The sequence below is a fragment of the Ischnura elegans genome, chromosome 5, assembly GCF_921293095.1.
Source record: "Ischnura elegans chromosome 5, ioIscEleg1.1, whole genome shotgun sequence".
Classification (NCBI taxonomy): domain Eukaryota; kingdom Metazoa; phylum Arthropoda; class Insecta; order Odonata; family Coenagrionidae; genus Ischnura; species Ischnura elegans.
Window position 1 is genome coordinate 22,328,561 of NC_060250.1, and position 15,961 is coordinate 22,344,521.

At 39.8% G+C, this 15,961-nt stretch overlaps 1 protein-coding gene across 1 annotated transcript in view; it reads left to right on the top strand.

Moving 5' to 3' along the window:
- LOC124158578 (protein white) overlaps positions 1 to 15,961 on the top strand; it is a 181,033-nt gene that overhangs the window by 131,598 nt on the left and 33,474 nt on the right. Inside the window, exon 2 of the mRNA XM_046533738.1 lies at positions 11,389 to 11,926. Within this exon, the coding sequence (XP_046389694.1) occupies positions 11,389 to 11,926 (538 nt within the window). The remainder of the gene's footprint in view (positions 1 to 11,388; positions 11,927 to 15,961) is intronic.

Below are 15,961 nucleotides of genomic sequence, written 5' to 3' on the forward strand. Positions count from 1 at the left end.
AGAATAGTACAAGTATTTTTAATTTGCCTCAAATAGCTTCGCTTATGTTAATCATATAATCATACCTAATGGAATATTTATTTAAAAATTTAGATAAAGGCAGGTGTTAGGTATTAGATTCCAGATATGTATTTCAATTTATTCACTTGTTAGTCCTTTGCTTTCCTTATTCTCCTTTTATTGTAGTGACAATGAGCAACGTATTAAAAGAATTTTTTATGCTTTTCTGTGACCCAGATGTCAAATTTTTCTTCTTATACAGGAAATATTTTAAATGAACGAAACTATTAATGGTTCAATCATGTCATGACAAAGTACTATAAAAACAACGTGCAATTTCAAAACAGGATATTGGCTGTCATGCTACCCTTTAGTCTGGCATCGTGTAGCATTCTGATGACCTATAGAAATGAACGACCTAGAAATAAGCACGTGACCATAATACAAACTCGTATTTCGTTTCTCCTGGTTATTTCCCCACTTTGTCAATTGTGAAATCCGAATAGAACATCGATTGATCCGCTCTTCGTTTTCTGAATCTTAAATCTGTTTTTTACGAAATTCTTATACGTCCATCAAAGCCTTAAAAATGCCCACTTTTCAACTCTTCCAGATATTAAATCCCTCTCCTCACAGGCAGTCCGTGTTAAGAGAAGATTGGTGTTGACTTTTCGGGAATTGCCTAATTTTTCTACTACGCATGAGACTTAAAGACGTTAATCCAGATAAAAAATAACGGTGAAATTGACGGAGGGAATGATTAACACCTGTTGATGTTGAATTAAAACTTTTGGGCTATATCGCCGCGTCAGGTTTTGGGTGGCCCCAATGTTTCCCGACCTATGCTGGTCGCTTTCTCAAGGGAATCTGAAGAGGTGGGATTTAAAATTGATATATATAGGTATACGTGTCAGGTGGTGGGGGGAGGGGAGTGAGAGGTTGGAGGAGTAGGTTGTCGATTATTTTTGCCGATTACTGGTTGCCAAGTACGGCATTCGAAGGCATGTACGAAGAATGATTAACACCTGTTTCTTTATGTTTAAAGAATCCGATATCCAGAAAAGGAGCTCGTATTTTAATTCACTTTTATAGTAAACTCATCTCGAAGATTGGTTTAAAATTGGCTCACGACAGGCCAAACAAAATGCTAACAAAATTAGCGCATTTGCGGTGGGAAGCAGTTATAATTTATGAGCCACCTCACATTGCATTGTAATGATGTTTGTTTGCTCTGTCTAAATGTTTCACCCTGGTTTAAAAATTATTAATTTTAAATTTGCCTGGGATAAGTCACTTTTGTGACATTTTTTATTTGCCTTTTTTCATTCCCGTGTCTCGAAAATTATCCACTCGTCGTCTCAGGTCCCGCGTAAGTGTATGCGTGGAGAAAGAGAAGACGCTTATGTAATTCTAATGGTTATGATTAAAATGGTACAAGTGATGAGGAGTTGGCTCTTAATTGAGTGAGGAAGGGTGGCTTGATCAGTATGGGATGGCACACTCATTTAGCTCATTAGTATCGTTCGCTGTTTATTAAAAAAGAGATATACTGAATTACCATTTGATTAGGGGAAATAATCATATTAAATAGTCTACGGGAAGTTGTAAGATGATGAACTTTGACGTGAGGATTGTGTGCATAAATTTTTTAAATATTATTTGAATTGTTTTAGACTCTGGACATTAGCATTAACAATGTAAATGTTGAGTATTTTTTGTCCCGTCATGTCTTTGAAATATTTGATATTTGAAATGGATTCATTTTGGATTGATTGGATTCATTTTCATTTATTTTTTGGGGCAGACTGAAAGTTTGAACCCACGTTCACCGTAATTAGCACTGCTGTAGAATAAATAATTATCATGTTGAGTACTTTTTGTTCCATCATATCTTCGAAATATGAGATATTTGAAATGTTAGATGAATTGGAATTATTATCTTTATTTTAGAAACCCACGTTTACCATAATTATCGGTAAGTGCTGTAAAAACGCTGATGAGAATAGATAGTGCTCTGGGAACTGCGATGACTTGGGTAACCATTCTAAAGTTTTGCTGCGATCCTTTTATGTCCCTTCCAGTTTCATAAAAGGATACCTTGGGTTTATTTTTAGACTGACGATTTTGTATTTGAATTCCGTTGTGCGCACACTATTTCAGGGATATTCGAGTCACGCCTACGCAGTCGAAGGTCTCCTCTTACTACTATCGCTGGATTCGCTTTCGGCAGCTGGGAGTCTCCTTCTAGCGAGCTGCTTGCAATCCATATTTATGGTGGTACCCTAGTGTGCTGAACGCTAGGCTATTTATATAGGGGTATTGGGTTCAAATCCCGTATTGAAACATTCCCAAATAGAATATCCTCGAAGTGCGCGATGGCCCAGGGAGAGGAACTTGCCTTCTGGTATTCGCACGCCTAAGGCTTAGTCTATGATGAGCTTTAGCCTCGCCTATCCAAAACACTTTAGGTTGAATCAATTGCTATGTGAGGGAGCTTATCTTATAAACATCTGAAGTGTTACGACGAAACGACCAAATGTTATGAGTTTCTTACTACTTGATGTAAATCAAATGTAAATGTCATGACAAAATTTTATAAAGAGTACCAAAGCATGGGTACTCTTTTTAAAGTTCCTTATACGCGATTAAAACCAAATGTAGCCATATTTAGTTTCCTGTCCTAGTTTTTTTTTTATTTGGTAGCAGTTTAAATTTTTTAAAATTCCATCACGGTACATTCAAAAATATATTACCTTTATCAGCTCCCTCGGCTATTGTAAGTCATTATTTTTGAGTTATCGATTCACACCAACCGTCGTATTCCAGACAATAGTGATATGGAAGATTATCCAGAATGCCAGTTTTTCAATGCATGTGGGTATGTGTCGGCATGAATTTCGTGGAATGAGGAACATGCAGCGTGCCGAAAATACTCAAATGGATTATCGCTTTTGCGATATCGATCCGTCGGTCACGATCGCAATTGAACATCAAGCGGCGATCATTCGTTACATGCTTACTGGCCACTCATGCCAATGTGCAGTTGCGAATCCGATTCCGAATAAGTCTCTGGAAAAAAATATCTTCTTTTAGTGATGAGTGACATGCCACTTGTCTTTCAGTTAGGTATGTTCCCCGAATACCTACACTGAATTATTGCAATCACTTTTATTTCCTGGGGTATCTGTCATCTCAATTAGTATATTAAGAAGTAAAATAGCAGTAAAAGCCGTAAAATTATCAAATGGCTTTATTTTACAACGGACAATTTTAAGGATATTTGGGGTTTTAACTTCATATCGTATTTCAGGGACCATACAGCTCAATTCCTCCTTTATTTCTGGAGTTGTGTTTAAAATTAATTCTTGGCTACTTACGATAGTGAACTTTAATATGCACCAATAAAATTCTTGAAATAGGAACAGTTACTTGGATTGGGATTTCAAATGCCGTACAAGGATTTCAAGTATCATGAAATCGAAAATGACTCAAACAATAAATCTTCTCACGTTAGGCGTTTGGTGCTGATTTGGGAAAGTATGTTGGGGAATGTTTGATGCATTTTTAATTTACTTACTCTCACAGTATTGACTTTCACTTATTCTCAAGGCCAGCCATACATATCAACAACGTAGCAACTGAACCTGAGGGATAGTATATGAAAAAAAACGCAAAAGCATGAACCTGTGTGTTAAAATTTACGGTAGTCTTATACAATCATATGGTATTTTCTAGGTGTTAATGCATCATCAAACATCTCTTGCCATCGAGGCATAAACATTTTTCAATCATCGAGGAAAAAACAAAATTGCTAGGAAACTAACACTGCATTTATGAAAAATTATATGAAAACTTTCTGGTTGTATTCCTTAGTGGGTGAGTTGGGAGTGGGTGATTTTGGTGAGTGTTCCCAAAATCCGTAGTTTTTTGCGTCAGCGTTTTACCTCGACTTCTCACCTCTGAGACCCGGTATCAAATCCCGATGGCGTCAGAGATTTTCCTGAAGTTGGCCGATCCTTACTTGGAGTGCTGTTTGGAGGGCACTTCAAGTTCATCACTCCATCCGTCGGATGGGACGTTAAGCCGTGGTCCCCTTAGCGTCTTTTGCTAAGAGCAGGCTGTCTAAAACAGACCGTTGAGTCCGACTCAACGCCCTAAGGATGATGGCAAAGTTATCTCTCGAAACGTCAGCTTTGATAGAACGGCGCACCTGCTGGGATTCCCCTGAAGCATTCATCCGCACTGGGTTTCCCTCCCTCCTTCTTTCATTGTCCTTCCATCATGTCGCAAATGCTGTCGGTCAGTTCCTCCAAATACCATTCGAAATATGTACCTACTCAGTTATCTTCTGCCAGCAGCCAAAAGCTATATCTTAAAGCTAAATCCTCTATACCAGCGGTTACCAACCTTTTTTCCAATCACACCCCTGTATATGTATATAACTAACATTGTACTCCCAAAAATGTATCGTGCATGTTTTGTTACATAATTTCACTACTAGTAAAAGGCAATTTTAGTTCCAAATAATTGCATAAGTAGAAACTGTTTTACATACCCAACATAATATGTATAAATATTTCCTGGTTAGGAGATACATAGTTCCTGGCGTCCGCCATTACCGATTATTATCGGCGTACCCCTGACTGGATCGCCGTGTGTCCCCAAGGGGTACGCGTGCCACCTGCACCGATCGGGAACCGCTGTAGTATTTCACTGCTATTTCACTGAACTATCCCAGGGACGACTTTTCACAGCTGGGGACCCGCTAAAAGAGTAATTAATCGAAACTACTACTATTTCACTAGATCATTAGACTATGAATGGAATAAGTCCTCATATCCTATGGGTAAAGTTGAGTGTCTGCTTAGTTTTCTATGAAACGAAAAAGGAATAGGAATAATTTTAATGTAATCTGCATCATTCGTGGGATCACTTTGGCTGCTGCAATATTTTCGGCTCAACCATTGACCTCGTCTGTATTTTTTCAATGATTACGTGCGCGAATTTCGTGATCACCCCGAATCGCTTGGCCCAATCCTTCAAGCTGTCCCTTCCGAGTGCCTGCACGCCCATCGGCTGTTTTCAAATTCGAGGTTCGCGCCTCGCGTGTCCCCCAAGCGGACACACCCCGAACTAATCACAATGCGAAGCGCGAATACTTTGCAGTGGAGAATGTAGTTGGGTTTCTCTCGGAGATTAATCTCTTCTAGTCGCTTTGAAATCCTTGGTCTGTGGTGGAAACGGCGAACGTATGAGTTATTGCTATCAAGAGATTCCTTGGGGCCGCGTCACTGTTTTATTTTTGCTCTTTTTTCTTCAGTTTACTGGAGTTTTTTTCATGGAGTGGAATTTTATGGGAGGTTGAATCATAACCAATGGTAATAAATAGGCTATAAGCAATACGCCGTTTAAGTTTCGATAAATTACTCTTTTAACGGGTCCCCAGCTGTGAAACGTCGTCCCTGGGATAGTTAAGACCAGGGTCTCCAAAATACGGCCCGCGGGCCGGATCCGGCCCGCGCACTCGATTCAAGTAGCGCGCGATTCTCGCTCGTTTAACACCGTGAGACGCCGCTAGGAGCATTGCAGCGCTGTACTGCACGTAAAAGTCACCTTCAACTGTTCGTAAATAAGAAATACGCCACCGGATTCTTCAGTAGACGTTGGTATCGAATACTTCAGTCATCGGCAAATCTGCTATCCGGCCCGCAGGGCGATTCGGAACTTGGAATGTGGCCCTCGTGGCCTAGTAAATTGAAGACCCCTGGTTTAGACCATTTTGATTTAAGTCATCTCGTAGGATCTTATCCATCTGTTTACTTTTCGATAAGAAAATAAAATAAATTTATTTTTTCCTTCTCCTGACTTCAATTTTTAACGTTGATTGGAGTCTGGGAGTATTGGTCTTTGAGAATTAAATGTGGTTTTTTGCCAAAGTTTTGGAATATTTTTATATATTCATCAGAGCTTTTTGCGATTAATATGATTTGTTTAAAGAAAATGTAATGCATATTTTGATAAAAATGAAATTTCATGGGGAAATTTCCACGATAGTTTCACGAGTGAGGAGTCTAATCAACATTCATATTTTAGTGAATCTGTATTTTGGCCAAAGGTATTAAGTATATTTGAATATTAACTCCTTCCCATTTGCGTATGCTAACGATGTGCACTACCACTTAATGATTGATTAAAAATCATGCTGCTCGGTGTTGCTAGGAAAATGAAAGAAACCTGTTTTACGTCTATTGATGTACACCTACCTCAAATATTTTTGCGGCGACGAGTACTCCAGATACCTACACCGCAAGAAACAATTTTTAACAAATGAGTGAAAAGGATTTTTCATCGGCTACAACTCGTTAATTTCTCACCTCAGGATACGTTTGCGCACTTTCACCTTTTCCAATACATTCCTAACTCCGTCTCAATGAGCTGATAAAACAAGCACTAAAAATAAGGTGCGATCGTCATAGACTTTCCCCTGAGTCAAAAGCTCGTTTCTTTGCCTGAGGTGATAATCGTGTACTAATCAATCAATCGAGACCCAAAGGAAAAACATATTGATTTGAAATGACATTCGGTAGCAAAAAAGAAACACTTAGTGCACCTGCCATTTCTTCTGGCGATCTGAAACCCACTGCAATCGCAGAGTTCTGCCTCAATCTCAAATGCGTGAACAAAGTAAATAGGACAATTAAAAGCGCAAGAAAATGAAGTATCGAATCGTAGTCGCTTTAAATACGTCAGTATGAGCTCAATTCAATTGATCGATGCGGATTTAAGCAAAATAAGCCTATTAAGTCATCAAGATCATACAGCTACCCCTTTTGCATCAGGTGTTGCGAAACGTGGATGAGATAAAAGGATTAATGGAGCTGTTTTATTTTTTTAACTTTCAATGGAAATTGGTCAATGTATTGATTTCTCTGTCACCGTGAAAATTTTGAAAATTTCTTTTTCTTAACATATTATATTTGGTTGTTGAACTTCTTGTTGAATTTATTCCAATAGTTTCATTTTGTAGTTTAAATAAGTGATTTTGCAGTTTCTCAGTAATTTAGAAATCTCATGTTCATGGAAAATTAATTCATGTAGAAAATTACAGCGTGATTGTAAGTTGCTATCAAATGCCCTACGTTATGGATAATTTCCTCGTATATTTTGATGTTTACAAACATGATAATAGCTAGCCACTCATCTCATTTTATTGGCTATTCACATAGAGTAACTTTTTTTTAATGAAGTAAAGTTTTCATGGAAAATCCGCCATCGTAATTGTGTGAATACGTAACAGGAAATAATTTTTGTAGGCCTTACGTTGAATTTGTGGAGCAACTTTTACTTCAAAGGGAAGCCTTAATTTTACCAGTTGTAGTATCCTATGTTGTAGTGTTGTTGTAGTATGTAGTAGCAAATACCTGTGAGGCTATGAAAACTCTCGCCGTTTTCGACGGGAATGAAGTGGTAAAAAATGAAGTGGTAAAAAATGGAGTGACTCGTCTTCTGTCTCAAGTTTCTGTCATCTATAGGAAAATTCTTACCTCCTATTTTGGGTGTTTAGGATGGTTTTATTGCTCCCTCACGACTTACATATCTTTAGCACAATAACACACCCTAAGTTAGGACTTGATTCTACGTGGCTCCATGACCCTCTCAGCACAATACATCGAAAAAAATGACACTTTTCACGCTCTTTTTCAACCGCAACTTCTCTTGCCCCCTATATAAACAAACTCCATAAGGAAGTTTTGAATTGTATTATTTTAAAAATGAATTTTCGTTCTATTTCGTCAGGAAGATTGAAATGTCTTCGTTGAATACGTGCTATTAATTGAATTCGCAAAAAAAGAAAGCCATGTCTCTGTTAGGCCTTCTTTACCGCTTCACGGAAATTAAGGATCCCATTGCACTTCACTCCTATTTCTCAACGATTGTCCTTCCCATAGTTTTGTATTGCTCTCCAATTTGGTCCATGTCAGCCCCGACTAACCTAAAATCCCTCGATTGCATCCCCCACTTCTTTGCCAAAATAGTTAGGCATAGAATCCCTCACTTACGCAATATGTCCTCTGATGCTGTATTGTCTTCTCTTTCCTTGTCTAATCTGCAGAATCTCAGACTTAAAACGGACTTCAACTTTCTACACAACATATTGAACTCGACTTTTGACTGCCCTGAACTCCTCTCACAGTTGAATTTTAGAATACCGACTCGTTCCACCCGCTCGCTCTCCCTACTCCACCTACCGATTCCCAGAATCTCCGTGACCAAGCGCTCACCTTTACATCGCCTCTCCTCCCTTCTAAATTCGCTCCCTCCTTCCATAGATCCTTTTTACCTGTCACGCAAAAAATTCACCGCACAAGCTTTGACCCATATGTCTGCTAATTGAATGTTATACTTCCCTACTGGTTAATTCTTTGTTTGTTTTTATATTGTTATTGTATTGTGTCTAATTCATGTATGTCATTGTTAAAAGTTTCACTGTAAATTGGCGTCACGGCTGTATGTGAAATTTACTTAAATAAATAAATAAATAAATCCTACTGTCAGTATCTGAAGTCGGAGTTAAGAGATATTTGAATAATTAGTGTGCCTCTGCGTTCCCTGGATAAGTCAGAGGAATGAGGCATCAATCCGTGTCATCCTTTCCCGGTGGTCATTAGTGAAAATCCTTGACCGCCGATATGAAATAGGGATGTTAGTTTAAATCGTTATCGAGTACACCTGGCTGCATTTGTGGTGTCCTTTTATGATGCTCGCATGTCTTCATGTTCTTAGCATGGCAGGAATTAGAGAAATTCCTGCTTACCTTCTAAGTGTTTCGTAATGAGGTCTCTTCACCTATTCTTCCGTAAACTACCTCGTGTCCTTGATAATGCGCCTCGAAATGTATAAAGTCCGTTCTTTTCTGGTGCCCTTGTTGGCGGAACCCATCGCTAATACTAGAAACAAGAATTATCTATCAATAAGACGCAATGTTACTCTCTGCAAAATGCAATTGTAAAATGGAAAAATGTTTAAGCTGCTACTCCCTTTAATTACTATTACGAACAGGAATAAATCAGAGGTGAAAAATGAATAAGTAAATACGTAAATCAAAAGGTTATCCTTTTAATTCAATATGATGTGTAAAATTGCTCAATTTGAATATTCAGAAGGCAATTCAAAAATTTATTTATGGCAAAATTTAGGTATTTTCAACTCGTATGCCATAGCATTCTCTTGATTAAAGCCAAATAAATGGAAAAAATTTTCATAAGGTGTAGTGTAGAGGTGGAGGAATTAGAGAAATTGGCAATAGACCCCGAAGGCCGGGAAATATGTAAAATTCGATATTACCATGAGAGAATATACTTGGAACAGTATAATTATTATTGGATTTAGTTAATAGTTGGTTTCTTTGAATTTTTATTTTCAGAAACTTTATCCCTATTCTTCATTTGGTTCCCGTGTTGTTGTATAATAATGTTGTATAATGGTTATATAATATTTTTGTTAAATCGTTACTTGTTATTGTAACTTTGTGGGGTCGGTGGAAATGTGTTATCATAATACACTTTCAAAGCAAGGGAATGCGCTAAGAACGTAATTACCTTGAGAATGTTATGTAATGAGTATCAATGCATTTTGCCTCCTTCAATGACTTAATGTCTTGGAATAAGAGTGGCACTTAATGCTTGTTCTCTTGGAGCTCTCTTATTCGAGGACGTGATAAAATATTTTGTATAAATACCGTGCCTTTGTAGAATTGAAGGAATGATATAAAGACCAATGGACATTGAAGACTAAGGAATGCGGGGAGAACGGAAATACGTCGATAATATTACGCACGAATGCCTCTTTTCTCCTTGAATGAGTGTCCTAAGCGTGAATCACACGATCATTTTTCCGTCCCTCAGAATGATAGCTCCAGCGATAGGCTTTCAAGGACCAAAAGAGAGATCCCTCAACCCATCGTTTTCTGAATCACTAGGTCATTCGTAACGTCTCTTTTCCATCGCTTATTCCCTCACTTTTCGTTTTTACAACTGTCGTTCAAGCAAAAGCAAAGCGTGGCATTATAATCACTGTTAGCGGCCGTACTTTCTTGTTGGTGTCACAAAAACTGAGTGGAGAAAAACTGAGTGGAGCGGTGGTTTCAACGGCAGAAAAAAGGATGTGCCGAGCGATGGAAAAAAGGATGGAATCTCCATCTTTGAAGCTATTGAGGAAAATGATCGCGTGAATTGGTCGTTTTTCCAGCATCATTGAGGGCGATCGCTCGGAAGAGACACAACGATGGCTATGTTCTAACAACAAGTATTTCAAAAGTTGGCCGGTGTGAGTTAATACTGCTGATATTGTTAGTAAAAAAATAAAATTCAAGAAAAAACAACTATTTGTATGCAAATTTTTGCTTCTTTTTCAGTTTTATGCATTTTTGGTTTTGATTTTCAATTAAAACTCATCATCATCACTGGTCAACAATCCTAGGATTGGTTTGACGCAGCTCTCCACTCAGTTCTCCTATCAGCTAATCTTTTCACACCTACGTATTTATTCTCTTTCACATCTCTCTTTACTTGTTCCATATATTTTGTCCGAGGTCTTCCTTTTCCGTTCTTGCTTTCCACTGGTCCTTCGACGATTGTCTTCATCAGGCCATCATGTCTCAAGATGTGGCCTATAAGGTTGTTCCGTCTTCTTGCTGAGGCTTTCATGAGGCTTCTCTCCTACTCTTCTGAGGACTTCCTCGTTACTAACTCGGTCGATCCATTTGGTCTTCATTACTCTTCTGTATGTACAATTAAAAATAAATAAATCTTTTTTTTTTGCTCTCCTGAAAAGTTGCTATTTTTGAAATACCTTTTGTGAGAACTTAGCCATCGATAAGGAATGATCATGTGATTCAGACTTTTCAATTAGATTGATGTTTAATGCTGAAAATAATTGCGTGACAATTCAGAGGCGGATGAAGGATAAGGACAAGGGGGGAGAGATTAGGTGGAGGACCTGGAGGGTAACCACCCGGCTGTAGTTGGGGTTTGAACAAAATAACCATTTTATCTAGGGTAACTTGGATACCTAAGGGGGTATTGCCCCTCTCTGGATCCGCCACTGTGTAACATCGTCATTTTTCCGTCCTCGTTAGAGGGATTGAAGCCTTCCCTCGGAAGGGACCAAAAAATGATTGTTTGATGCAGGCTTCAGAATAAGATTGATAGTTAATGCTTGTCCCCATGATGGTCGTCATAAGGAAATATTTTTTTATGATATTGATATGCCTCTGTGGAGTTGGAGGAAATAGTAAAACACCGATATACCTTGATAGTCATTATGAATATGAAAATACTTAGAAAACTTTATGTTTTAATTCGTCTTTTCTTCCGTTACCCTTTTTAGGTGGAGCCCGAGGATCGCAGCGGCGGCGACAGCACACCACCCACCGGCTCTCCCCCCAGCGATGAGACCATCGACCTAGACTCCCTGGCCCCCGTCTTCCGCGAGTCCAACTCTCTGCTTCTGGGCAACGGCCGCGCCCCCGGAGGCGGAGGCGTTGGAGACGGCGGGGGCGGCGGGGCGATCCGCGCCTGCTACGGCTCCCTCCGCCCCCTTTCGCCCTCCAACGGATACGCCGGGGGCCTGCACCCCTTGTCGAAGGAGGAGGAGGCGGCGGGCAATGGACCCTTCGCTCACGACACGCTGCTCAAGCAGTCCGGGGGGCGGATTGCGTACACGTGGTGGGGCATCGACGTGTTCTCGGCCGACGTCGAGGACTCGGTGCGGCGTCGGAGGCAGCGGCTCTCGTCCACGGCGTCGGCGGCGGGGGCCGCTGCTTCGGCCGCCTGGAGGCGGATCGCGAGGCCCTTCTCCAGGAGGGGAGGGCGAGAGGAGAGGGGACTGGCGGGGTCACCACGCAGAAAGCACATCCTCAAGCACGGTACGTGATTTTGGACTATTTGATATTGGTCACGTTCTAACAAATTTTTATTGTCGATCATAATATGTGCAGAAAAAATCTATACCAGAAAAATCTGTAGAATATTCTTCCATTTCTTAAGTAACATCAACGGTGTATCGCATGTGAAAAATTATTTAAGAATAAATTTAATATTTTAGTGGCTTGTTGGATCTAAATTGGTTTCATTTATGAATATGCGATGCACACTTTTTGCTTTTATATTTTGTTTTCTCGATATGCTACACCGACTTGCGACATCATCCGGATTTATGATCCTTCTGTATAGCTTTCTCTGATGATGTCGAAAGCTGGCGAAACGTGTAGTGAAAATAAAATGTTCTGGAAGACCGTATTTTTTTTTTACTAATGTAATCAAATTTCAAGAATTGAGGTCTATAGTCATTACATACCTATGGAAAATCGTAGGATTTTCTTCTATATAGAAAAATCTTTCCTTTCCGTAGAAACATTAAATTATAGTTTCGCTATTAGTTGCCAACGCCTCCCTAATGACGGCGTTGGGATTTCCCTATCCTACTCCTTCCATCCCTATCCTTTCCCTGAAGGCGTCATCTGGCTCTCATCGCGGCGACGGCATCCTTTATCCTTCTTCTGTTCTTCCCCTTCCGAGATGGGATGGTGAAATGTCTCGGACTTACAGACCCGGCCCTCTGCAGTGAAACCCCGGGAGCCTACCGAGCACTTTTCCGCTGTCGATTTTGATATTGTATTTATTAATTAAAGTATTCTCCCGATTGACGTAGGTTTGCATGAAGTGTTAAATAAGTATTGCGGCAGTTATCCCTCACTTCATGGACTCTCCTCTTCAATTCACAATAAGGCCTACTCCCTTTCATTATATTAAATTACCATATTCTCTTCCTTCCTATAATAATAAGAATTAGGGCTCAGGGGAGCCCTGCGAGGATACAACGCACCGGGGCCGGGACCCAGCAATCGTGCTGATACGGTGAGGGGGTTGGAAGAGAAGGAGCAAGGAAAGAGGCGCCGCCGCGATAGGAGCCCGACGACGCTTCTGGGGTAGGGGAAGGGTTGGGAGGGATGGGACGGGGTAAAACACCTTCACACTATAGAAGCGGAAAGGGCCCACCAAAGAGAGAAAACAGGCGAAGCCATTACTGTGCCAGCGATTTTAGAGGATTATTCTATGATCTTCCTTCCTCTCCCTCGTTTACCCAAATTTCTACCCTCTAACACGACATCCCCTCCTCGCTCAGTACTCGCTCCATCCATACCTTCTGTTTCCTCCGTATCTCATCCACAAGCTGCCTCTGCTCACCCACCATGTCCAGCACTTCGTCGCTCCTCCTCCTCTCCGTCCACATTCTTCTCCGCACCCACATCTCGAACGCCTCCAGTATTACTGATTTGTGAATGAAAAACTTTGCTGTTTCTACAATTTGGAACTTTATTTTCCATTTTTTCTATTTTCCTAATAGGAAAATAAAGTTCCAAATTGTAGTAACAGCAAAGTTTTTCATTCACAAATCAGTAAGATGGATTTCTACAACGTGAAGGCTTCTACTATTCAGTGCATCAAGCCTCCAGTCTTCTCTCGTCCTTCTTCCTAGTCCATGTTTCTGCTCCGTGAAGCGCTGCACTCCACATCAGACTCTTCACTAGCCTTTTTCTTTCAACTCTTGCATAACGATCCTCTCAAAAGAGCCTTCCCATTCGTGAGCGCTTCTTCTGCCAACGCGAAATGTCCCCCTGATATCCTTACTGCTGCATCCGTTTTCCTCTAATGTCCTGCCGAAACACTGGAATTGCTCCGCCTGCTCAAGGTTTTGCCCACCTACTTGTATCTTGAGTCTTGCATTCATAGCACGCGATGCTTTGCTAAACCGAATTACTTTGTTGTTCTTATAATTAATCCTCATGCCATACTCCTCGCAACGCTTATGTTCTCCTAGGATATGCTGGTTTAGTTTAATGACGCTTCATCCTTCAAAGCGTAAAATAGGCGACAGAGATGAAGATAGTTATGCGTGCGAATGGTCTAAGGTACACACCGTTTCTAAATCACGAGACAAAACCAAATTTGACCTCAATCGCGTTTTGCAGTAGAACCGCCGGCATCCGGTGACATTCCAACAACGCCTATCGCATTTCTGCCCTCAGTGACGATTGCCTCCTTCAGAAAAAGCCACAGAGTTTGTAGAATATCACCACAAACCACATTTTTCTATGAAATCGATTGTAAAATGGAATGAAAATATATTATGGATATTCTGTATCCAAGGCCTAATTCATGGAAAAGGAGAAACGATATCACTTGGTATAAATTTATTTTACAAATGAATATTCAAACGCAGTTACGGAGGTAGAAAATAAACTAAAACATATTTTTCCCTCCTCAGGCATGATGAAATTTTGGGCAATGTAGACTCATGACGATATAAGCCTTTGAGAGATTGTTAGAAAAAGCTATGGTTTTTTAATAATGGTATTGTTAGAATTATTTTTATCGGATGAGACTCATCTATGATAGATTAGAGAAAGATTAATAGGAGTAAAAAATGCAAGTCATGCATTGTACAGGTTGGTTCAAAATGTGGGACTTATCATGGCTGTGATTAAATAACACCAAGATCATATAAGACTGCATTCAGTTCTCTCTACCAATTTGCCATTAGCAGCTATGAAAACGAGCTCGTTGTTGGTTTCATCAATCATTCTCTTTGCTTGGGGATAATTTAGGTCATTCAGCCGCAATTCACTCCTTGTAAAGACTTTTCTTCGTTTCTGTGGCCAATAATATCCTCAACTATAAGGTTTTCCAGCCTCAGTTAATGAGAAAGGAAAGGAATATGAGAATGGAGGAATTTTTACGCTTAACATCCTTTGGTAGATGAATTCATTCCTTAGATTGCGATAAGGTCGTGTATAGTTGATAGAAGCCTTGTAAGATTTTTTAATCGCCATTGGCCGGCCAAATTTTCTTAGGTGTGACATAATATTTTTGATTCCAGAGTGTATCTCACAGATATGTCCATCTTTTCAGCAGTAATGAATTATGTTTTTTTCCGGTTGTACTTGGACAGTTTACATCTTTTATATAACATAGGTCTATTTTTGGATTGTTCTGCTGGAAAAATTCTCCAGCTCAATACTATTAATTTTTGCTTCGAATGTCAACTTGTGAAATCGTTATAATACCGTAGCCTAGCGTATCCTGCATAGGAATTTATAAAATAATTAATTACTTCTATTGATCATTTATTTCTCTATCAATTTCAAATTTCCGGAATTAATATGTCAACGGCTTCTTGCGATCAGCTGACGGCGAGGCTGGCATAGCTCCACGCATCGTCGACTCAATAAATTGCGACGGCGGGAGTATGAAAGGCCAACTAGATTGAAGTTAGATATAGGTTAAAGACGACATTTTTTTCATTTTTAACTGCTTTTTGTATCAATTTATTAATAGTTTCATGGTAGTATCTCTCTGTTTACTACAGGAAATGATCAGGAAAGTCAGCTGTCTTGGCGACTTTTCATTCCTAAGGTCATCGTCTCATGAGCTCATTGCGTGGAATTCTTTTCTCGTCATAACTGATCCTGCTTCTCCCTCATCACCTTACAGCGTATTTTATGTCTTTCTGCTTATAATTATTTTATGATGCTTCGTGCTTAGTATGAGTGAAAGTATGTAATTAAAATTCCCGCATTGTTGGGGCTGACTTCCTCTCGGTGTGGCTCCAATCAATCTTTAAGTTCCCGTTCTATTCTGAATAAAATTTCGAACTGCGGCCAAAAATTAATGCGGAGGATATATTATTGAAGCGCATGCATAGATGCCGTTTTGCATTCATTGCATGGGGTTATATAAACGTCCGTGACTTGGCGTGAATGTCCGGAGGAGAGACGCATTCGTGGAATGTTGAGAAGTGACGCTTCTGTCTTTCTCCTCGTAATTATTCCGCTGTTCATTCTTTAAGAAGGAGACGCGTGGATCGTTGTCTAAGCATTATCGGTTTCAGAATTGAGTGA